Raw genomic sequence first — 25,148 nt, 5'->3', positions numbered from 1 at the left:
AAAAAGTTGAACGGCCCTGTGGAGAGCCAGTGTTTGGTTTGTTTGCTCTTGGCTACTGTAGAAACATGGCTGACTGGCGCGTAAGAGGACCCACTCCATATGTAGATACAAATGGCTCATTCTCAGGTAGCGAAAACACAACAATTATTAATGAAAACACAGTGAATATTATATGCCATTTCTGCCAATTGATGCCCCTCATTCCTACATACTAGGCGGCACAGTAGGGCAGTGGATAGCATTGTTGACTCACAGCAAGAAAGGGAGCCCTTCTGTGTGGAGTTTGCATGTTCTCCCTGTGTCAGTGTAGGTTTTCTCTGGGTACTCCAACTTCCTCCCACAGTCCAAAGACATGCAGGTTAATTGGTGACTCTAAATTGTCCATAAGTGTGAATGTGAGTGTGGATGGTTGTCTGTCCCTATGTGTCAGCCCCGTGATAGTCTGGTAATTTATCCAGGATGTACCATTTAACAGAACATTTAACTTAGGCCATGTTTACACAAAAACGATCCACTGAAAACAGAATCGTTTCTCATTTTCATTTTGAAAAAAGTTCCACGTTTAGACGACAATGTTTTGATAACAATCGCTGTGCACACGGATCCGCAAAAATGACCAAAAATGCTGCAGTATACATGCCAGGCCAGTAGTTGGCAGTGTGACGCTTACGCTTCCTTCTACAGAGCGGCGATGTATAAACAAACAAAATGGCAACTGGAAGAACTTTGTCTGGACGGACGACGAGGTAGAGTTGCTACAGTGAATCTATACCATGATGGGGAAGCGTTGATAAATTCAACAGGGTGAGCAGCACAAGCAGAGCTTGGGAGTCCGCCATTGTTGTTGTGATGGTCGACTTTCTCGTGCATGACTAGTGACTGAAACATGCGCATGTGCGAAAAGTCTCCGTTTTCAGAGGAACTGCATATTGCAAGTTTACATGACAACGGAGACAGTGCCGTTTCCAAAAACTTGCACTCTGGAACCTGTTTTCAAAACGTTGCGTTTTCAGGCACCCAAAACGCTGGTGTTGAGTAAACGATCGGTCAAAATGCAACTCAAGTTTACCGTCTTCAGTTGAAATCGTTGTCGTATAAACGGGACCTTAATCTTGTTTTGCTTTTATGTTGTCTGCTTTATTGTTTTAAGCCTAATTCATTGGAAAGGTTTCACAATGTGAGAAATACTATTCTTATTTCCACATTCAAAAGTCACAAGCTAAAGCAAACAGTAGCACCTCTAAAGCTCACTCATTACATGTCACAGGTTCTTGTTTGTTTCCATACAAAGATTGAAATGTAAACATCACCCTCTGTCAGCAGTCGCCCGCTGGCTCTAGCTTCATATTTAGTGATAAGACATGGTAGTAGTATCGACCTGCTGATGCAGTTAAGCCTTCACAAGAAAGTCAATACGCTTTTTTCACAAAATTGATTAAAAATAATAGAGGCAAGATAGTACAGGGGTGTGGGTTTGCACTGCCACCTCACAGCAAGAGGGTTCTGGGTTTGAATCTACTGGTCAGCTGGGGCCCTTCTTCATGGAGTTTACATGTTCTCCCCGTGTCTGTGTAGGTTTTCTCCAGGTGCTCACAGTCCAAAGACATGCAGGTTAACTGGTGACTCTAAATTGTCCGTAGGTGTGAATGTGAGTGTGAATAGTTGTCTGTCTCTATGTGCCAGCCCTGTGATAGTCTGGTGACCTGTCCAGGGTGAACCCTGCCTCTCGCCCAGTGTCAGCTGGGATAGGCTCCAGCCCCCCCGTGACCCCTAACAGGATAAGCGGTTTTTGGAAAATTAATGAATAAACATTTTAAGTGTGTCATGTTTCGTGTTAAACACCTGCTAGTACAGACAGTACAGTCACATGCACGGAGTGTATGAACCAGACAACAGCCGAGAGTTTCTTTTGGATTGTTTGGCTAACTCATAGAATTAACGTTCAAACCCAATATATCTCTCCACCTATGTATGGAATGGGTGTATGCACTCGCACATGCTTACATCTAGTTCCCAACAGACATACAGTAGGCTTTGTTCTGTGCTCACAAAAAAGATGCAGTGGCTGCTTGTATTTCCATCAGAGACACAATTAAGCTAAATTTCCTCCCCCGCTGGCTCTGCTGTGTTGAAGGGGCAGCAGGAGAAACCCGATGGAACAGATGGTTGTTGTTTTGGACCTCACTGGATCAGTAAATACCTTCTTCAGTGTGCTGTACAACAGCTTTCTTTTGATGACATTTCCAACACATCTTATTTGGATGAGTGAAATATTTCAGTTGTGCTATGTGACTATGAAAATCGGCTCATGCCCACTGAAATGTCGTGTGTTAACATATGCTTAGCAGGTTAGTATTTACTGAATAAAACTGTAATGTTTTTCTTAGTTTAGTTAAACATTCAAGTTGTGTTGTAAAGCGGATTCTCAGCAGCATGTTTTGTATTGCACAAATCACACGCTTTACATGCTTCACGAATCAGCCAGGTGTGATGACAAAAGCAGGAGATATCAGCTCAACAATACGATCTTTTACAGGTTTTGTATGAGACAGCTGTATGGAGTATTTTCACGTCACATCACTAAATGCAGAAGTCATCACAGTTATTCCCTGCTCGGTGGCAAGCACAACACAGTCAGCATCTGCCTTTGTGCATTTCACAAACGCTGCTAAAATGTTAAAGAGCCGTCGTGCAATCAACTGCACAAACAGATCCAGAAATAATTCAGGCAGAAGATTTCACAGACAGCTGAAGGTTAAAGAGAAGAGGCGCAACAGGAAGAGACACTTCTCGAGCAGGTGAGTTGCATTAACTGATCACTCGCGCTTTTCTGAAAAACATTTTACAGTCTGTTCACAGACCATAAAAATGCCTTGAAGTCTCTGAGATTTTGATCAGGCTGACAAACCCGACATCAAGGCATGCATCCATATACTATATAGACAGATGGGTGACAAATAACATGAAAAACCAACATGAAGTATCTCAGTGAGGTGCTGTTCTACCATGGGCCTCCACAACAGCTTTAATGCTACTTGTCAATGTCATAGAGTCCCCAATTTTTTGAACTTCATTAGAGGGATGAACGTCATTTTTTCCTAAATCTGCTCCCTCATTAAAAGGAAATTTTGGTTTATTTCAACCTGTCTCCTATCGTCCTAAATTTGTTTCAAGTGACTAGTGACATAAAAATAATAGTTAGCATGTTAGCCGTTAGCCTAGATACAGCCGGGGCGCATAGTAGCGTCAGACCTGTTAAAACGTAAGTGAACGGGCATCCTTTCAAGTGCAAAGTTAGTCCACTAAACAAGCTTTTTTTCCACAAAGACCGCCTCATATCGTTAGGATAAATGTCAGAGAACATATAGAAAATGACATGTAAACGTGTTGTCTTACCTTACCGGTGTGCTGCCATGTTTGTTTACCATTTAGCTCTGCTTTCCAAAGCGCGGCCGAAATATCGCGAGAACAAGCAGCGATCTCATACCGTGCCTGAAATCTCGCGAGAACAAGCAGCAACAGCTGGAAGGCAGAACCGGACAGTAGCCTGAAAAGTTCATTCATTTATTTTATGAAAGATTTATAGAATAATGGCTGACTTTTTGCCAGACTTCGACTTTGTGGAGGAGGAATTTGATTTTGCAGAGTTTGTTGGCCGCCCTTATTTATTTGAGCCAGAATACACTGACGAAGAGCTTCGTGAAATTGAAGAACGGAGGAGGAGAGAGAGAGAGAGGCGCAACAGGTAGAGGACGAGAGAGGAGGAATGGCTGCTGCAAGGCTGCGTAGCTCTGGAGATTGGTGGTGTACCTGTGAATGCTGTGCCCCAGTGCCCACAGAAGAGGAATGCCTCTGTTGCAAGGAATGGGACCGGTTGCAGCCTTATTTTCAAGGTCTGGATGTGACCGAGGACGAGACACCTCCACCTGGAGTAGTATCCAGCTGGGCTTTATCTAGAGCTCGTCATTTTCTGTATGTTCTCTGACATTTATCCTAACGATATGAGGCGGTCTTTGTGGAAAAAAAGCTTGTTTAGTGGACTAACTTTGCACTTGAAGGTTGCCCGTTCACTTATGTTTTAACAGGTCTGACGCTACTATGCGCCCCGGCTGTATCTAGGCTAACGGCTAACATGCTAACTATTATTTTTATGTCACTAGTCACTTGAAACAAATTTAGGACGATAGGAGACAGGTTGAAATAAACCAAAATTTCCCTTTAAGTGTTTGATGATAGTGGTGGGGAGCGCTGTCTCACGTGCTCAGCTGCTTTGAGATTAGGTGAGTGTGATGTGATCCAGCATCACGATTTACATCATTTTTATACCTTGTGCACTGTATGGAAGCATCTGCATTTACGTTAATATTAAGTCCGAATTTTTCTTAACTTTGACATGATATGTGTCATAAAACTGGTCATTTCTTTTTCTTTGTTGTGTAGGGATGCCACCTGTTGGGTAGTTTGGCCCCTTTGTGTTTGTGAGGATGTGGGAGGGGTGTTGTGCCATTTGAAAAGGATATGCATACCTTCTGTTTACTCATTAAGCATGTTAAGAGTTTGCAAAAAAAGGGATCTGCCCTGTGTACGCAAAATGAAAATTAAAAGTTAGAGCTGTTATACTGGTGACCAAATTTACTTTAGCAGTGACAGGAAAGTCCACAGTGACAGCAGGATGTGTTTATGATAATCCCAGTCACCTGAGACAAGTGTCCATTTATATTCATGAGACAATGTCTTCAGGTGATTCAAAGTGGGTTCTATATGCTATCATGCTTCAATGAATTTATTTGACAGTCTCCAGGGTGGATTTACTGGGTAGCCTATACAGGTGGTTATTATGCCCCGAGAAAACATCGCTCGTGTTATTTCCGAGGTGCATGTGAAGGCGGCACAAGTCGTCAGCTGCCCATAGAACTTTCCATGATAATTTAGTTTCACTTTGCTCTCGCTGTGTGTAATCTACTGACTGTGGTTACACATGGGAATTTATTATTTTTTTTAAGAGATGTTAATTTCCAGTTTAAAAAGGGGGGGAAGTGGTCTTTTGGCTGAACCCCCAGCTCCTCACCCCCGCTCCGGCTTTAGTGCAGTGGTTCGCTCCCCCTAGCGGCGGAGCTCGCAGCTGTGGAGCGTCACAGCGCCGGTGTCCGTCCCCCAGTCAGAGTGAAAGTTGTCTCCGCTTGGAAAAGCGGGTGTACGGGGCTCGCTAGTTTCCACCGCCGCTGCTTCACACGCTTTCTCCCGGAGAGATGAGGCGGAAGGAGAAGAGGCTGCTGCAGTTCGCCGGGCTGCTCATAGCGGCTCTTCTTTTCCTCCCCAACGTCGGGCTGTGGTCTTTGTACAGGGACCGAGTCTTCGACAACTCGCCCGACACAGTGGACGGACCAGGCGGCATCCCCCAGATACAGGTAAGGAGCTCGGCCGCGGGTGGCTCACTGTGGCGGGGAGGTCTCCACGGTCTATCCGCTGGTCGTCGGCTGCCTCGCCGTGTACCAACCGTGGCGAGATCCGCCTGAAACCCTTCAAATGTTAGTTTGTTCGCTGCAGTGGCAGCAGAGATTGAAACGCTGCGTACTTCCCCGTGCTTCTGTGCTCGCCTCAACGGTTCACCCCCCCAATACCACCAACCTTTACATTCCCATACTGTGTGAGTGTGTGTGAGTGAGTGTGTGATGCGATTTACAAAATGGACCTCCTTTTAGCACTGTGCAAGCATGGCAGGTCATTAGTTACAGCGGCTCGGGTGAACAGGGAGCCACGTAGCTAAGCCGAAGCTGGGCGTCGCAGTAAGTTACAATAACACTGACTTCAGGAAGTTGTCAAAAAATGTGAAGCTGGTAGTGCTGCGTTCACAGGTTGACAGACGTCAGCACACACAGTTGCAAAGGTGCAGCAAAGGGTCAGTTTTAGTGGTTATGTATTCACGTGGTCATCGGCTCAGATTTAACAGCATGGTGCTTTTTTTGGCCACAGTGTTTTGTAGAGTCAGACTGTGCCCCCCATGTAGTCATCTTCTCTTTGCATGGATGTTTAAAGCCCCCTATGTGTAGAAGTGATATGTTATTATAAGCACATAGGGCTGCAACTAATGTTTATTTACACTACTAATCAATCAGCTTATGCCTTTTATGATTACTGATTGAGTTTATAGACTGTCAGCAAACCTTCCCAGAGCTTGAAGGTGAGGTCTGAGGTCACATTTCTCAACTAACGATACAAAATCCAAAGATTTTCCAACCACAGTGACATAAACTAAAACCTCAAACAGCAGCAAATCCTCACATTTGAGATGCTGGTATTATTTGTTTCTATTTGTATTTGTTGATCGTTAAAATTAGCTTTTATTTTCAGCAACTTGATAAATTAAAGGAACACTTCACCCACCACATTACCATTTGTAAATCAATAATTCACGCTGTGTTACCTTGAATTAGTGAGGGAAAGTTTTTCTTGCATGCCTCCACGGAAAACGGTGAACATATTTATGTATTGACTGACTGGGGACCACATGTAACAACAGCAAAACTACATCAAAACATCCGTTTACAAACTCTCACGTGACTTGTGCAGTTGAATCCAAGTCTTAAACACATGCATTTTTGCTTAAAAATCTTAATTTTGGAGTCAGACTTTAAAGAGAGCATGGATAAGTTTCACTATTAGTCAGGTTTATTTTTTATGTATTTATTTATTATAGCGAAAATACATGTGTTTGGGGAGTACTGAGGATGCAAAAATGAGACTTGGATTATACTGCACGAGTTGTAGGAGAGTTAGTAAATGGATGTTTTGCCATTTTCCATGGATGCATGTAAAAAAACAACAACAAAGTTTTCTTCACTAATTCAAAGTAATAGGGCACAGCAAACTGTTACACAAATGGTCATTTAGTGGTTGAAAGATTCTTAAAGTAATTATTTCTTTCAGTGTTACAAGTTATTGTGTTTGTAAAAATGTCTTTTGGTCAAGTCATTGTGACACCAAGTCAAACATTTTCAAATCCTTTACAGCGGTAAGACATTGTTTTACTCACGATTCAGTATAAGTTACATTTTTAAGCGATGCTTGCTGCTGTTTTAGAAGAACATCAGAAATCCTTAAAGACCCATTTAGCTGGAACAAAAACTACCCACAACCAGTATAATAAAAAATAGAATAAAATTGTGTCAATGTTGTCAAAATGTGTTTTATTTATTCATCTAAACTGAATTAGCAGCTAAAGTGTTATTGGGTGCGGTTACATGATGGCTTCTCATTCGGAATGAAATAAATCTGTAGAAAATATCAGGCTAAATGGGGGCGGTATATCTGTTTTATTAAAAGCCCTGGAGGTCTGAGTGTATAACATATGGCGTTAGCTCCTAAAAAAAAGACCACAAGTGGCGGGATATCTATCTACCTATCTGCCAGTGAACTTATGAACTTATTGTACCTGTAAATTAACTATTTGCTTCAACTATGCATTTCCTTGTTTGTGAGTTTGTCATACTGGGGTAAAATAATGTGAATATGGAAACATTAACATATTAATTGTAGACACAAAATCATGTTTAAATTGTATGGTGAAGCATTTCTAACTGTAAATAAACCCTGTTTCAATCTCAGAATGAAATAAATCTGAATGAAATCATTCGGAATTAAAGTTTTTCCAGGTAGTTTACATGGGAAATTATCATTCCAATTGAGGGTTTACACAGGAGATCAGTTTAATCGCCTTTTAATCGCCTGTATTCGGGTCCGCGCAAGGTTTGGGGCAGGGAAGGTTTCTGATGGGAAGTAGTCCTCATTCCAGATAACAAGATGCTTGACGACGCCGTTCTTAGTGCCTTTTTCAGGCTTGTTTTGCTTATATTCTTGAAGCAGCAGTACGACAACAACCTTGTTCTGCTAATGGTTCATCTGGTGAGGAGGAGAAGGGAGGTAGAAGGTCGAAGAAGGGAGATAGAAGACCGTGCTTTGGCGAATGGAAAGCGGTGAGTGCAACGAGTCCGACTGCTCTATCTCAGCTCGTTGCTATGTGTGTTATATACGTCATCGCGCCAGAAGGGCAAGGAAATAAGCATGCGCAGAAAGACCAGAATGAACTTAAAGAGGAATGAGTACAAGTGCGAGAAATTCTTCCATTGGGAATTTAAACAGAATATTCCAGCCCCTTACATCGGATTGAATTATCAATTGCATTGGCCATTTTCATTCTAGATGTTTACAAGATCACTTTTAATAGGAATGAACTTTCATTCTGAATGAAAAGGGAATTAAACTGTCCATGTAAATACACTCACTGATTTGCTCATCTTGTGGGAAACATCTGGAACTACAGTTTAGTTTTAGGTTCATTTATCTATATAAATGCTATTTTCTCTCATTACTATATTAGGCTAATATCTAGTAATGTATTTATATTTTTCTTGTTACATTCGACACAAACAGGGAGAAGAGCCAAGTCCTGTTGCCATTGTTTTTTGGTTTAACATGCTTTGTGGTCAAGTTGGACTTTGTCAAAGAGGTTTAAAATCAATTTGTCTGAACAGGAGACAGAATATATCTGTACCAGCAGGACAGAGGAGTTTTAAAGGATTCTGGAACAAAGTCATAGGGTTGGGCCTTTCATGGTTCAACTTCTGGTTATTTTTTAAGGAGAATGGGAGCTGTGGCTTGAATTGAATGCAATAATCTTTTTAAAAGTAAAGTAAAAAAGATGAATAACTGTGAGGCTCAAGCAGGAGCTGGGTGTGTTGTTTTGTTGGTCCACATAGAAACTGGAAAATCTCACCAAAACGGAGCCTATTTGGCAGACAATAGTAGCTCCTCTAATTCAAATGAGGCGATCTGCTGAATGGAGGCTTTCACTGATGGTATGTGTGTGTTTGTGTGTGTGTCTGTGTGTGTATGTGCATGTATGTTAATGTGAGTTTTGGATGGCGATGGTGTTTGTCCAAAGTTCAGCAAACTTGCTTGACTAGAAGCATTTTAGAAATTAAGTAAGGAAGCAGAGTTCTGTTTTGATGCGTTAGCTAGAACCTGTCTCATAAATTGTTTGTTGCATGTGTCTCTTTTAGTAGAATAAAACTGGAATAACGTATGCAATAGCGCTGTAAACAATTCTTTTCATTATCAATTCATCTTTTAGTCTGCAAATGTTGACAAATCCCCATCAAAAGCCCACACTGATGTTTTCCATGTGTCGTTGTTATCGGCAGCTAAAGCTAATTTGCAGGCTGAATTGTGGGAATGATAAAGCCAGCTTAAATCTTCTCCGTGGATTACTTTTCTCAGCTCAAGTTTGGATTTGATATCTTAAATGACAAGAGATGTTATGAATGGGATTAAAGGACATCTACAAGGCCGGGAAAAGCCTGTTACATATTAGCAAACTGTGATAACAGCTGTCAACCTCCAGAAGAGTTTGATAAGAGACAGGCAGGCTGAATTGAGGCCAACTTGCTTCAATAAATTAGGAGCCTTTAAAGGGAGAGTTCAGCCCAAAACAGGAAGACAAACATTTGAGGCTAACAAGGTGCGTCTCAATTATAGTGGACAATTGACAATTCGCCATCGATTTACAAATGTCAATAATCGATTATCTAAATGTTCATTATAACATGATGTTGACGCAATGAAAGAGGTAGATCTTGACCATGAGGTCTGCAGCGCGGAAAGGCTAGAATGACCATGTAATTCATCGTCACTAAAGGCGGCAGTTGCAAGCATGTTACTCCAGAGACTAGCATTAATTAACGGAGCAGCGATCATTACGTAAACTGGCTGACCAACACATACTGCAGCATTTAACAACATAAAACACCTCTGTGTTGAAGAAAATAACTCTGCTCAGTCTGTTTCACCTTAAAAACACCTTCGCCCGGCCTGCTCAGTTTCTTGGCTTTCACTGGAGATAACGGAGAGTGAGGCTGCTCGCACTCCGCTGCTGGCATAACGTAAATAACAACACAGCGGCCGCCCTGGAGCACTCTGCCTCCCCCTCATATTCTTATACAGACAGGAGATTTGTGAGATGCTTTCAAATTTATTAATTCATTAATGCAGTTAACTTTTTATAATAAAAAGGATTTGGGCCATATATTATTCAAGAGAACGTGAGTTGCATACTGTTTCTGCTGAAATATTACACTACGGAAACACTGGACTCTAAGTCAGCATGTATATATCCCATATATATATGTCCCACAATGGATTCGTGTGAGCAACTACAGATAAATACAATCTGACTGACCAGGGGTATGCAAGTAAATTCATCAGTTTTTAAGTTATGGATAACTACAAATACAGTATTTTGATGCATCGAAATGCATCGCTAATTGTTTTATAATCGAATCTTAGCCCTCTAAATCGTAATCAAATCGAATCCTGAGGAGTCTAGAGATTCCCACCCCTAGTCTCAATTTCATTCTTGAACAAACATGACAACTGGCAATAACTACTAACTTGTTCAGCAGCCATCTTTATTTCTGTTCATTTAAGGGCCTTGACACACCAAGGTGACGGTCGGCCATTGTTGAGCAACTGTTGCCCTAGTTTTGGCGGTGTGTGTTCTGTACCGTTGACACTGTCTGGGCCTTGTCGGTTTTATTTGGCAATTCGGGATGTTGAATCTGAGAGTGAAATCACTGTGATTGTTCAGCTCGGTGGACGAGAAGAGAAACAGAAGTGAGGAAAGCAGATAAACAGCCAAGAGTCAAGAGGCTGTGGCATCAAAACAAACTTGTAATATTAGGTAAGATGATGTTTTTAGCCGTTGAGCTTTTTAGCAGAAATGTTTAGGAAGTGTTTGGGTTATTGTTTGCTAGCGCACAGTAAATATAATTTGTTCTTTCCACATTGGGTTGAGCTGTTAATGTTCTAACTGGCTAACTAGCATTGTGAATTTGTCCAGTCGGTCCTCTTTTTATGACGAATACATACTAGCGCTGCCTGCTGGTATGGCGAGTTATTTCCTCTCAAACAGGCACAGAACGTACGTGCTAGTTGGTTGCTAGCTGTAGTCTTTGTGGTGTGTTCAGGTGCAACTTTTTGGCTGAGACACACACGATGAGAGGCAATACAACAGTCTGGCTTTACTGTCACAAGTTCCTTGATGTTGGTTCGGTGTGTTTGGGTGGGAAATTTGCAAAACCTGGGGTAGTGAAGGAATGACCTGCACTACACTCCATATGACTGGCTAGTACTCGTACTTAGTTAGGTTAAAGCAAAAGGAGTAGGAATGGTTAGGGTTAGGGTAAGCCAATCAGGGACAGTAAAATGGGCCATTCCTTCACTGTCCTAGGATTCAGAAATTGGGCATCTGGGCCCTAAAGGCCAAAATCTAAAACCTTCATTGGTGAAAAACCAATGATTATATGAGGAGCGGATTCATTTGGACGTGCTGCTCTGATTCATTCCTTGCAAAGCTAACGGACAATGTGATTGTTGTCAACTGTCATCACCTGAGCTGAGTCTGACACATTTTGTCTTGTGATGAATATACTAACTATTCTGGTCAGTTGCCTCACACATTATGTGGCCTTTGCTGTGTGATATAGGGCTTCTGCACTTTCCTCCCACATATTAATGTTAAATTTCTATTGGTGGTTTTTATTTCAGGCTGGAGGCCATAAAGAACCCTGCACATTAGCTTACAAACACCTTGCACGCCTGCTTTGTGACAGCCATTGTCTGCTACCGCAGTGGTGACTTGTCACTAGGGCTTTATTGTTCTCAACTTGCTGATCAAACAAAAGATGTAGATCCTCAGATGTTGATATACAGGTACAGGCCTGACCTAAGCACAACAGAGTACCTCTCTCTCTGAGGGGCTGACCCTCTGTACCGTGCCAACACAGCTGTATCTAATACAGTGATATAGTAGTAGTGTAGGCTATAATCATGTGCTCATGCATACGGTGCCTCAATGAGTATTTCACACTGCTCTAGCAAACATCAGCTGCCTCCCAGCCTCCCCACCGTGACAGTGACAGAAAGGTAATTTGCACATATCCCGTCTCTTATTAAGGAAGCCTGTTGAAGCAGAGGTGGCTCGGCTTCCTCCTGCCTGCTCCAGCAGCTCAGGTTAAGTGGAGGTGAGAGAAGATGAGAACAGCGGGTAGAATTAAAAAAAGAGGCCATATAGTCTGACCTTCTGCCTGCTGTGCTGCCCAGCTAACTGGAGAAGGTGCATTTACACCCACCTCTTTTTATGCATGTTTCAATTTGTGCATAAAAAAAACAACAAAAAACTGAAAACATTTTGAAACCAAAAAATTTTAAAAAATCATTTACAAAAAAGGTCTTACGCTTGGGGCAGGTGGAAAGGATGGTGCATCGATAAAAGGTAAATTGTGACTAAGCTCTTTGGAAACAGATTCAGTGAATAAATGATGACGTACAGTCATGACATCCTGTCATTGCATAGACCACCGCAAGCTCTCTGCATCGTCTCTGGATGGCTTTTAGCACGCTTATGCTCACAGAGCTGGTACCAGAACTCTTCCAAGAGCACCTAGGTCTCGTACTAGTTGTTTAAAACTTTCTATTCCCATTGTGCAGTGTGCTCTCAGTCATTATACATCCATTTTTTCCATTGCTTTAAGTTTGACTGGTGCTCTTTTAATTACATCATCTCAATACGCCCTTCCCTGCAGTGCCACCTGACTGGAGAATTGGCACTACCCACTGCTTATCTCGATGAACCACCTCCCAATATTTGCATAACATTAGAGGATAGAACAGAGCGTACCATCACAATTTATTTTGCAGATTTGGTTGAAATTTGTGCTACATTTGGATGGAAACCCAGTTGGTGTCTGCAGTGGCAGAGACGCATGCATGTCCTGACAAAGGCTTGGCAAACGTTGCAAAAGCATTCACGCTATCTCCCCAAAGCATTCAGTTTTCCCATCTAGTTTTAATTAAACAGGCAGGGGTGCCATCACTTTATTTGTAAGATCAGTCGAGCCTCTTATTGTCTGAAATATTTCACATGTTCCACCGTGATGGGTGAGCCTCGTGTTTTGAGCTGGCAGACGTCAGCAGGCTATGTTGCTGTCCAAATATTAAACTGAACATTGAATTAAAAATATGGATTGTATTTGGTTAAATGCTTCCATTGTTCACAAGGTCGTATTAGACTGTTACTAGTGTCTAATACTGTTCATATTAGACACTCTAACTTTGGGAACCACTGCACTACTACTTAGTTAAAACCTGATTTTTTAACCATGGCAGATATGTTCCTGTACTGTTGCTGTTGTGACTGTGTTATCGGAGGTTTGAGCTTCTTTTCCTATAAAGTTCATGCAGTAAATGTGAGGTGAAAGATGTTTAAATAATGGCCATACTTTGACTAACTTCTAACCATGGGGTTAAAATCCAGCAAACCTAAGCTAAGCTGCCTCCAATGACTCAGCTCAGCTCTTCCTACAGCTGCTTCGCTGTCAAAGCCTCTCAGCCAAAGGTAACCAACTCTGGATTTTGCTTTGAAGCAAATACTGGCATGAATTATTGATTGATCAATCGACTGAGAAAATTAATCAATAATTTATCTTTGCAGTTACAGGCACTTCAGATGTGAGGATATGCTGCTTTACTCTGACAGGCAATTAAAAAAAGTGTAAAAAGGCCATCACTTTGGGCTCTGATAACACGATAGGTAACTATATGAAAAATAATCAACAGGTTAATTGCTAAGGAATTGTAGGAATTTGGATAAAAAGCAAGTCTGAACTGTTCAAGGTGGGTTCGGCCCAATCAAGAGGAGCATGCAGAAAGTATAGATGGACTACATATATTCTGCATATAGGGTATGTGGGATATATGTAGCCTATTCCCACGTCAGGTTCCATTTTTGGGCAACCTGCCGGTGGATTTTCCTCTCGCGAACTGGATGTAATCAGCTCTGATAAAAGTCCAGAAGATAAAGTGTGCTCTTGAAAGGAAACTTGGCTGAGATTCACGGCCCTGTCACAGAGAAATGAGAATCATACAGGCTTCTGTACACTGGAGGCTGCATTTATGAGCCACACACTGTAGGCTGGATTACTGTTCATTCATCACGGCAGGACCTTGTGCGTTTCCCCTCTGACACATGTACAGTGCACTCCCTGACTCACATACACGCGCTTATATATGCTGCTTTTAGAGCCGGTAGAAGGTCGGTCAGCGACAGCCTGTTCTTATTAATGAGCAGAGCTCAAAGTAAACAAGGACATCTATGTAGAACATCTGAGGACAAGGTGAAATCTCAGCTGAAAAAATATTGTATCTTTTAACTTCTCATTTCTGCCCCAGAAGTCACAGCTTGTTGAACCGCAGCATGCCAGGCAAATTATTACTCCGGAATAAACTGGTTTTCTAAATAAATACCCCCAGTGCTTCAGTCTGATTTTGAATTCCCCGGCTGTCGGCTTGTGATGTATTCCTTCCCCACAGTCACAATGCAAATCACATATTTGTTTGACCCCCCTGTCCTCCAGGGCTCCCACAGGCCCGAAAAAAAAACACTGAAAGTCTGACATTTGTCCCTTTGAGGGAAAATAAACAAACCCTTGATGCTTTATTCATTTACTTTATATCTATTCAAAACCTTTTGAAGAACACATGTTGGCTATAATTAGGCTGCAAGTGTGCTGAGACATGATTGGACCCAATGAAATCATTTCATGGACTAATTTGCTTTGCAGCCTACATTGTTATAATAAGAAAAGCTAATATTTTCATAGCAACAGATTGGAAGGAGAAACTCCCATAACTCTTCCTGTAGATATTGATAAAATTGTCGGTGTTCATTATGCAGCCTCTTGACAAATAATGTACTGTAACTGGGTGAATTAATAGTTTCTCCTATAACAGTTTACTCCACAATTGGATTTTAAAAAGAATGAGTTGACATGTTTCTCATCACGAGAAGTAAATCCCAGGAACTGGGCCAAACCAGACATATAAAGTCATCTAAATGTCCCAGATTCCGATGCTTTTCCTTGGCGCTCTGGCAGTGTCGAACTGTTTGACCTGCAGCTCCCTGTCTGTTTCCTCTCTGTTGCTATTCTGATAAACATTAAAGTTGAATAAGAGTTTAGCCCGTGGTTCTGTGAAAAATCTCTCCTTTCTGCTCTATTGACATCATGTGGGAGAGAGGGAATGATGTTTCATGCCAATAGCAGGCAGTGATTTGAGAACGCTCGGGGACCTCGAGGCTGCACCTACAGGAAGTGCGAGTCCAAAGAGCATAGAAACAAAATTGAAATTGAGTGGATTTAGGCTGCCCTCGCAAAAACTGCTCTTGTGGATTGCACCACACACGCACAAGGATTGGAAGAAAAAGCGAGACTCCTCAAGGCGTGTTTAGGAATTGGGAATAATTTGAGTCTGCAGTGAATTTCCTTATGAGGGCAAACAAGTGAGGGAAATGGGGGCTCTCTGCAATTAAGAAAATCACATCAGCTCTATGAATCCTGTGAGGTTCAGAGCAATTAGAGAGGCTGTGAGAGTAGGATTAAGACAATTTAACACAGTTTATGATAACAGTTGTGAGAGTTCATTAGAGTTTATTACACTGCAGAGTGCTGCATGTCATGTTTTTGTAAAAATAGTCTTTTATCGCTGCAAGGATGACCTCTCAATTTTTGCCTGTCAGTGTTTAACATGAGAGAGGATTATGTGAGGACAGAGAGGAATTGGCAAAGCTTGTCGTGAATCTGAAAAGGAAATTGGAAGGGAAACAAGCTGACAAAATATTTGCTTGTACTCTTGAATTAAATCCTGTTTTGAAAAATAAGCATTTTTCAGTATCCCATGACACTTTATTAACAAAATGATTAATTGATTAAAAAAGAAAACAATCAGAAGATTTATCAATAATGATTAGAATCATTAGTCGCAGCCCTCTGGCTGAATGTCCACAGCATTTTTGGGTTTTTTTTTTTGTCTCTGAGTGCCAGTGGTTTTTTTTAGTTGTTCCCACTGAGGTAAGAGCGTATGCAGCCACATGCGACCTGCTAGATTAAAGGCGATGCACTCAGTATCTTTTTTCCAGAGTGCTCCTGCTTCTTTGTTCGGCCGCTCCCAGAGCTTCTACTTGAAAAGGCACTGTTGTCGTCACTGTCGCTGGTGTAATGGTCATCCTGAGCTGGACAATATGTCAGTCAGAAACTGTCACAACAAAATGTTGCTGGTGAGTGTTGTGCTTTGATAGCTGTATGTGTACTAAGCTTGTTGTTAGCTGTGTAGGCAAACCTCTGTAAAGGTAGTGTTGTGTTAGCCCTGATACATTACAAAATTAGACAGTTTTCTCATATGCTCTTGGAAATGCGATCATGCAGAGGTAGGGGGTGAGAAAATATAAAAAACACACTAAAAAAAAACACTTTCATATTGCATTATTATGTGTTGTGATACTGTATTGATTCCCCAAAAACACCACAGATTTTTATTAACTTTTTTTTCCTGAATATGGTTACCTAAACAATCCTGCAGGCACTTTAAACGTAATTGTTTTCACTGATATAGGCAAATATTAATTCCTTTGTTCAGACTGTAAAAAACTTTAAACCCTTTTATGCATATAGTGATCTGTTCCTTATACTTTCACAGATTTCCTAAAATTGGATTCGTATGCCATATCGTATCGTATTGTATCGTATCGTATTGTATCATATCGTATCGTAATACCATTCTTGGCAATACACAGCCCTGGGCAGGGGCTGATACAAACAAATGAATGACTACGTTTACATGCATAAAATACTCCAGTTTTATCCTTATTTCTTTTCCTTAGACAATATTCCTACTAAGCTGTTTACTTGGCTAATGGAAATGAATATTCTAGTAATATACTGTTTACATGCAGCCATGCATACTCTGATTAACATGCCATTTATCACGTCCACATAGGGAAAAAGGAACGGCTGGAGCCACTTATGTCATTTTGCTATTTGCCCATATCCAGAACCCTGTGAATATCCAAGTCTTTCATAATGTTTAGAAGTAGGTGTGTTTCCTCTTCTGACCAGAAATGTGGGGTTTTATTTCAGGCATGCGTCTTTACCCCGGCCTTGGAAACTGTTAGTGAGTTGGATTGTGTAAAATGTACAGAGCTTTTGCACAGTCTCTGCACAAAAGCTCTGTGGATTCTTAGAATATCCTATATCTTACTTGTAGGGATGCACCAATCCGATATTTGGATCGAATATCGGCCCCGATATCATCAAAATAGATGGATCGGGTATCGAAAAATGCAACCTATACCTGAGGCGATCCTATTTCGCACTATTTCAAATGCTGTTGCACAATTGTTTATTTTTGTTAAAATAAATAGTTCATTATTGCATTAATCTGTTTCATCCTGTTTCATTTTATCTTAGAAAAGAACTGTGTAGTCATTAATGCCTGATGCCTCTAGTCTTTTCTGTTCTACATCGAAAGGTATCGGATTGGTATCGGGTATCGGCTGATACTCAAAGCCACAGCATCGGGATCGGAATCAAAACTGAAAAAGTTGGATCGGTGCATCTCTACTTACTTGGAAAATGTTTCGCTGGGTAAAAGGCCTTGTTGTGAATATCCAATTGGAATATGCTGTGTACATGGCCTGTATCAAATCCAGAATATCGTCATATTCTGAATAATAGTGGAATATTAGTGCACGTGTAAATATAGTCAGTGTTGTGTGAAATATCATAGCATGTTTCTGATAGCAATATGTCAGATACAGACTTGTTCAAATTCACATAGTTACGTGATTAGTCCATCTCATCCTGGTGAGTAACAGTTTTTAATACTTAGAATGAAATGTTTAAACACATGTTCAGGTATGTAAGAGTACAGTAAAAATTAGTTAATATTTATATGGGATTTTATCACCGTAAGATTATGTAGAGGGACAGTATATCACATACGTCCAGGATTTTGTGATCAGGGGACAAGCCGTTACGTCAGTACCTGATGCAGTCTCACTGAGCTGTGGGCTAGCTGTGCTGCCAGACTGGGAAATGAGATTTTATCTTTAACGTGTTAAGCCTCTGGAAACAAGGGAGACTGAGGGATGAAAGTCATTTGCAAAGACAAGTGGAGTTACTCGCTGCAGACTTAAGTCGGTGCACTTTATCACTCAGAGGTGGGAGAGAAAGGGAGGAAGGGAGGGGATGAAACACCTCAGGAGAAAAAGGCAGAGAGAGCGGGTAAAAGAGGTGTTTGTTCACAGGCTGACTTTGTTGGAGAGCGTTTCCTCCCCAGGTTCCTCACACAAGGCAGACGTTGACTCGCTGCTGGCTGCGGCACAGACTGAGCGCGTGCAGTGGCTGCTCTGTATGCCTGTCAGGGATCTGCTGCCCCAGATCAGTGCAAGGAGCCAAATGAGGGACAGGTGCAGCAGACAGCCTGTGGATACGGAGCGAGGAGTCAGGCTTTTAATTACAGCCACGTGGGTTATGGAGCTGCTTTTTTTTATGCTCAGATGATTAAGCTAATCCCAGGACGCCAATTTAAGGCCAGCTCTGTGCTTCACAGTGCTGAGCCTCACAGAGAATAGGATGCATCCTTAAGTAGGCCTATTTTTTGCATAAATCTGCTTCACAGTCACATTAACCTTGGGTCAGATAAGAACATCGGGCTGCGGATTAAATTTGTGTTTGCACAAAATCTGAAACATGCAGTCTTTGCACCAGTTTAATAATAGCCAGCATATGTTGGCAGCACTGTGCACTTCAGTGTGAAACTGTGAGCAGGAGCAGAACCTTATTGCAGTTGTGAAGTGGAATTTTTACCCTACTGTGGATACCGGTGGTCTGCCCCGTCTGGGTTGGGAGGGAGTTACTGCCTGAAGCAAGGGTGTTCAAGTATCTTGGGGTCTTGTTCATGAGTGAAGGTAGAATGGAGCGTGAGATGGATTGGTGGTTTGGTGCAGCTTCTGCAGTGATGCGGGCCCTGTGCCAGACTGTCGTGGTAAAGCTTTTGAATTACTGGTCCATCTATGTCCCAATCCTCACCTATGGTCACGAGCTCTGGGTAGTGACCGAAAGAATGAGATTGTGGGTACAAGCGGCCGAAATGAGTTTCCTCCGTGGGGTGGCTGGGCTCAGCCTTACACCTAATTTATAGTTCTGCGTTGAATTGACGCGTAGGTTACGATGTAGGCTCCACGTCGATTTTGAGCCTACATCGTAACCTACGCCGTAGCCTAACGTGCACCTCCCCAGAATTGTAACTAGGCCTATATGTTGCAGTGACGCAGACCTGACACCATTTCCCTCAGGGGAAACGGAGCTTGTATTTACTTTAAGTTCACAGATGAGAAACAATAAATTGTGGAGACAGTAAAGCTTCCACTAAAATAGCATGTTAAGTCTTGTGTGTGACTTATCCTTAGGGATTGATCGTGGCTTCATATGAGAAGAGGGAAAGATCGCCGGCTGCTAGGCCAATCAATACAATGTAAAATGCCATAGGCTTGTGCTAATAACGTTAGCATGTTGTATTTATTTTAAAAAAAACGTGTTTAGTATATGACAGTTGTTTTGTCAGTGAACCTTGTGAGTTGTTATGGAGCCAAACTGTGTGACATTACCTTTGTTAAATGCTGCTGTTGTCCCTGGTTTTATATGAGAAGAGGAAAAGATCGCTAGTTGCTAGGGTAATTTATACAATGTAAAATGCCATAGGCTAGTGCTAATAATGTTAGCATGTTGAATTTGTGGGGAAAATGTATCCAGATAAAGACAAGTGTTTGTCTGTGAATGCCGCAAGTTGTAGTGAAGCCAATTTGTGTATCAAATTTGTGTTTCAAATTGTCTCTGTTAAGCCATGTTTAATGTGTGTTTTGAATCAATTAAACTTCACAGCACTTAACAGAAACCTCTGCCGCCGACTAGTGTTTTGGAGGTGTAACTGCAGAGTGACACAGACACACCACAGCAGAAGTAAAAATGCTCACAACGGCATAAGTGACGTGCGTAGGCAAAGTGCGTAGGGTCAACGCACGACCATAAATCCCTTTTTAGAGATAGGGGAAGGAGCTCCGACATCAGGAGGGAGCTTAGAGTAGAGCCACTGTCGTTTGGCGTCGAAAGGGGTCAGTTGAGGTGGTTCGGGCACCTGATCAGGATGCCTCTTGGGTTAGAGGCGTTCCGGGCACGTCCCACTGGTAGGAGGTCCCTGGGCAGACCCAGAACACGCTGAAGGGATTATATCTCATCTGGCCTGGGAACACCTTGAGGTCCTCCTGGAGGAGCTGGAAAGCGCTGCTGGGGAGAGGGACGTCTTGGGTGCTTTGCTTGGCCTGCTGACCCCAGATAAGCAGATGAAAATGGATGGATGGATTCCCATTTTATTGTTTTTGTTTTTAAAATGTTATCCTTTATCCAGGATAATTTAATGCTACCTTAGATGTGTTGTGACCTTTTGTTTTGAAGGTGCACTCCACCAATTTAACACATGAATATCAGTTTACTTATCACAGCTAGTCAAGCTGTGAGAAGTGTTGTATAATGTCTTCAGTGTCTTTGAAAGGAGCATTCTTGAGTGACTAAATGACCCCCTGGTGATGTCATCAGGGCTATCTCAGATTTGGTTTAAGACATCAAATTTTAACAGAAATCCTGTATTACAAATTTGGGATGTGGAGTTTCAAAGATGTGAAGCTTTACCAGGCATGGAGGGTTTTGAGTTGGAGGAATTTTAGCATGCAGTTTTGTTTAAGCTTAACTCTACTTTAGGAGATAAAAGTCAGGATATCCCAGCTTTCCTGCTTAGATTTTAACCATTCTTTAAAAAAGAATCTGTCTTATGGGAGCTCCCCACTCTCCAACTTAATATTCAAAATCACTGCAGTATCCATTTAAAAAGTTCAACTATTTTTTCTGAGACATCATGTTTTCATGCCTTGGTGCCAGTGACCGCCATGGCTCGAGGTATTATAGTTTTGGGTCGTCAGTTTGTTCTATTCTGGTGAACGCGATATCTGAGGAATGCCTAGAGGGAACTTCCTCAGATTTGGCAAAGGTCAGCTTCACTGTTTCATCATGATGTTCTGAGAATTGCTCTATATCTCAGAACCAGAAGGGGAGACATTTAGTCAAATACTGAATTGATGACACTAATCTTGGATGCCCACCCTGAAACTGTGCTGATTGTATAGATCTCCTGTGCTGCCAGGTTGCAGATGTGTGTGAAACATCCACATTGTGCCCAAAAATATACTTCTTACCTTTTTACATTTCTTCAAAGGCTTCACTACATACTGTATATTGTATGAGTCTGGATAGACATGAATTTCAACCGTGAGGCAGTAATTCTAGTTTTCAGTTTTGTATGTTGGATGTTCTAAGAAAGCTAGTTGGTGTGTTGTGTTGTCGAACCACACTGGAAATCAAAAGCGTTGTAGCAGTTCCAAATGGCCACTTGGCTTGAACAGAATGCTTTATGTCCAACATGAAGATACAGAGTAAATCAGTAGAATTTAGCTGAATGGTTTCACGCAGATTGTCCAACTCCTCTGTATCTTGTGCTCATTTAATAACTCTGTATGTTGCAGATTTGAACATTGACTCTGACCCTTGTACTCCTTATTATCGGCCGTTGGTAATCTTGATGGAGTAGGAATTAAAGGTCACCTACTGTTAACTGCTGTTATTGTTACATCATCAGATGAATTTCTGAACTGTAAAATGTTCCTGATTAAGTCTCCATTGAGAGCATGTTATTAACTGCTGGCTGATAAATGGACCTGCACTCTTCTTCACCTCCATCAGCTTTGCTGTGTTCAGTTTTTTTTTTTTGTTGTTGGCTGGGTGAATGTGTTTCCTTTCTCCATGCTGAAAAACTCTGTGTGTACTTGACCACAGTACCTGACCTATGATGAATTTATCTTTCTGAGGGGAAACGCACCAGTGTAGTTTTTTCTGGAGAGATTATTCTGTTTTTTCTTCTTCCAGCAGTATGGTTTGATGCGTGGAGCCTGCGTAATCTTGGAGTCAGCGGCATTTAAAGGCAGTCTGCTGTGGGCTTTGTGCATATGAGATAAAAGCTGTGCGTGTTTATGTGTACAGAAGACAAAGCAGCATGTTTTTCACATCGCCTGTCTGGCTGCAGAGCAGTAACGATCCGGTTATTACAATCAGCAAAGCTTCACTGGAAAGAAGGAACAGTTTAAGCGTCCATAGCAGATGAACCATTTTACCTAAGGCAGGTTGCTCAACTGTATGTTTGTCTCACTCACTCTGCTGTGTCTATTTAAACACTGGTGTATTCACATGCTCCACGAATAATGTGGTGATTCTCGTCTTTGGGCAGTAACCTGAATCAGAAATGATTCCATTATATCTGTTGTTTTATATCAGTAGATTAAGGAAGAGCGTCAGAAACAAATGTAGAGTATGGACCTCCAGAGAGTCGACAGAATGGTATTGATTGTGAACTGGACCTTAAAAAATACCTCTCCAAGACTGTAAGGTCACCCAGTAGTAGGGTTGGGAACTGTTCATAATTGAACCGATACGTTACCGGTACCGGTATCTGGAATTCGGTACCGGTACCAAACGGTACCTTATTTTGGTACTTTTTAACCCTATGGGCCCTAGGCCTTTTTGGGGTATTTTTACTGCCTTTACTTTTAAGCTCATATCACAGTCATTATAAAAGGCTACATACACATGCTATATCTTTGCCATCATTCCATGTCCTCCTATGTGCCTGTATTTTAGATTAATTTTTATATCAATGAAAAAAACAAATCCGTGTTACTAAATTGTTACATTTTTACATGTATCTCACCGTAGCAAGTTGGAAAATGACATATTCTGCCATATATGCAGAGGGGAGACTCTCTGGAATCGGGCGATATAAGAACCATGATGATGGGACATTCTGTCACTTCACAGCTGTCCAAAACATGTGGTTTGTGCCAGGTGGACATGATTGCCAGTATTTTTTCATTATTGCAAGAAATTCCATTGACTCATTCACAAGTCAAAAATGTGTTTTATCTGAAAGAAACGTGCAATATTTACATCTAAGATCATAGAAAAATAGTCAACCAAATGCAATGATGTCCTCCAAGATAATATTTGTTTCTCAGTTTCAGTTATATATTGGTGGGACATTTTGGGCATTGGCGGGGGGGCACGTGTCCCCCTCAATGTATATGGTGACTACGGCCCTGTCAGCATGCATAATTAGGCTACAGTTGTCTGGGTGCGCAAAGGTGAAGTGCGCTTGTCTTGTCATACAAAATTTGATGGAGTGTCAACTGGACAATATGGAGATGTTTGCATCTTGAAAGCCGGACTACAAATGTGGACAGACAGGGAGAAACACACGCAAGCCTAAGACGTGGTAAGATACGATATTCCTCACTATATGAAGTGACTGATAACAAGATCTGTATAATGGATTGTAAAGAAATTCGTCAGTTTTTATTTTGTAGACAATTGATCTGGATTTATAGCGTGATGGCATGACAGCACAATGATGGGTGTGCTCCTGTGCTTTCATGTGATTTACGTGGCATTTCTGTGCGAGCCTGCATTCGTGAGTAATCCATCCAACAGTAATGTGTGTGCAAAGCTGTATGAAAGCTCTGTTATACATCACTTTATTGTAAATTTATCATTTTTTTTCGCTGTGAAAACATTGGACTACCGAGAAGTGTTTGGCCTTGTTGGAAAGCTACAGTTCTGCCGTTTCACATGATATGCGTGGCTTATCGCTGTGACGCACAGTCGCGGAGAAAATCCACAGAGAAGAACAGGTGTGAATTTGGACGCACCATGCGTCGTTCGGGCCCATAGTCTAAACTTCTCAGTTTCAACAATTTATTGAGAACATTTAGGAACAGTGCTGCACGTTAACTTTTGTCTGCACATTTTTTTTTGTTGCCGTTGTTGCTGAGTCTGAGGTGCGAGTCATGCGCTCTCGCTCTGCCTCCACCTCAGGTACCGAAATTTGGCACGATTCATTTTAAGTGAATCGGTACTTGGTAGTACCAACGTGAATCGGTACCAAGTACAAAAAGTACCGAGTTTCGGTACTCAACCCCACCCAGTAGCGCACAGTTGATAGGGCTTCAACGTCAAGTGAATGTCCTCATATTAATTTCTAGGAGTGACAACCAGGTTTCCTTTGTTTCCACTTTCTGATTCAAAATGGAAGCCCAGTTCTTTTCTACAACCATTCAGCTAAAACTAAATGGAGAAAAAGTTGATCACTGCAGTCAAATCTCAGCCACATAACCTTAATGAGCTACGGGGACAAGGTGCACAGCAGCACATTGTACTGGGAATGAACTAGTGCAGTTGTAACACCAGAAAATAAAAGCCCAATTAAGCAGAGCCTGTATGTGTGATCAGACGGTGAGAACATTTTTAGACCTTCCTCTTTCGCCATCCTCCCAGCAAAGGGGTGAAGTTGTGCCAGAACCCAACCTGGCTAATCGATAAAGGAAGTAAGCTGATGTCCTAATTGATACAGCACAGGAGCAGTAACTCTGTTAGACCACTTAATGCTGTCAGTATTAAAATACAGCATTATTGGAGGATAAATTTTAGGTTTAACAGCACCAGATCGGTAGCAATGAAACTATTAATGAAGTGGCATCATAAACATTGATTTCTCCATCTGCTATCAACAACAACTGAGAAAATTCATAGAATAAAGAAAAGAAAAAACCTGCTTGTATAAACCCGGGTGCTGCAGCAGGTGCTGTAAATGTTTTCAGTGTTGTCTGATTTCCTGCCATAGCTTGTTTGCTCAGAACAATTGGTTCTTCTTCGTGTATGTGTATTGTAAAGGTAGTGATGGAGGGTTCAAGCTCTTTGCTCAGCAGCACCTCAGCAGCTGTCACCAGCGTAGTGTTAAGCTTCCTGTAACTTTCCTCACCCACATTCCCACAGCTGTGATTCGAACTACCAAGTTTCCAGAATGAAACCTTTTTTCTGTCTCCATTAGGCTACTGCCGCTCCGCTTCTCTGTGAAGTGTGACGACTTTGTTTCATTTTGACAGGTCATGGCGCAATAGATGTTTCCTATAGTTCAGAGAGCTTCAGAGGAAGAGTTTGAACTGAGGCAGTTGGTCTCGTTTTCTAGGCTTAAAGCACTTTTCAGCAATCAGACTGCAGCCACACCAGCACTTCTGAACAGCTGTTTGAAGATTGACGTGCTGTCTC

At 41.7% G+C, this 25,148-nt stretch overlaps 1 protein-coding gene across 1 annotated transcript in view; it reads left to right on the top strand.

The window, feature by feature from the left end:
- The first annotated feature begins 5,151 nt into the window (after positions 1 to 5,151).
- Positions 5,152 to 25,148, top strand: part of LOC125898521 (polypeptide N-acetylgalactosaminyltransferase 10-like) — a 126,326-nt gene continuing 106,329 nt past the window's right edge. The window contains exon 1 of the mRNA XM_049592349.1: positions 5,152 to 5,408. Within this exon, the coding sequence (XP_049448306.1) occupies positions 5,250 to 5,408 (159 nt within the window). The 5' untranslated portion in view covers positions 5,152 to 5,249. The remainder of the gene's footprint in view (positions 5,409 to 25,148) is intronic.

Source organism: Epinephelus fuscoguttatus, linkage group LG12 (assembly GCF_011397635.1).
Source record: "Epinephelus fuscoguttatus linkage group LG12, E.fuscoguttatus.final_Chr_v1".
Lineage (NCBI taxonomy): Eukaryota > Metazoa > Chordata > Actinopteri > Perciformes > Serranidae > Epinephelus > Epinephelus fuscoguttatus.
This window is presented reverse-complemented; position numbering and strand designations above follow the sequence as displayed.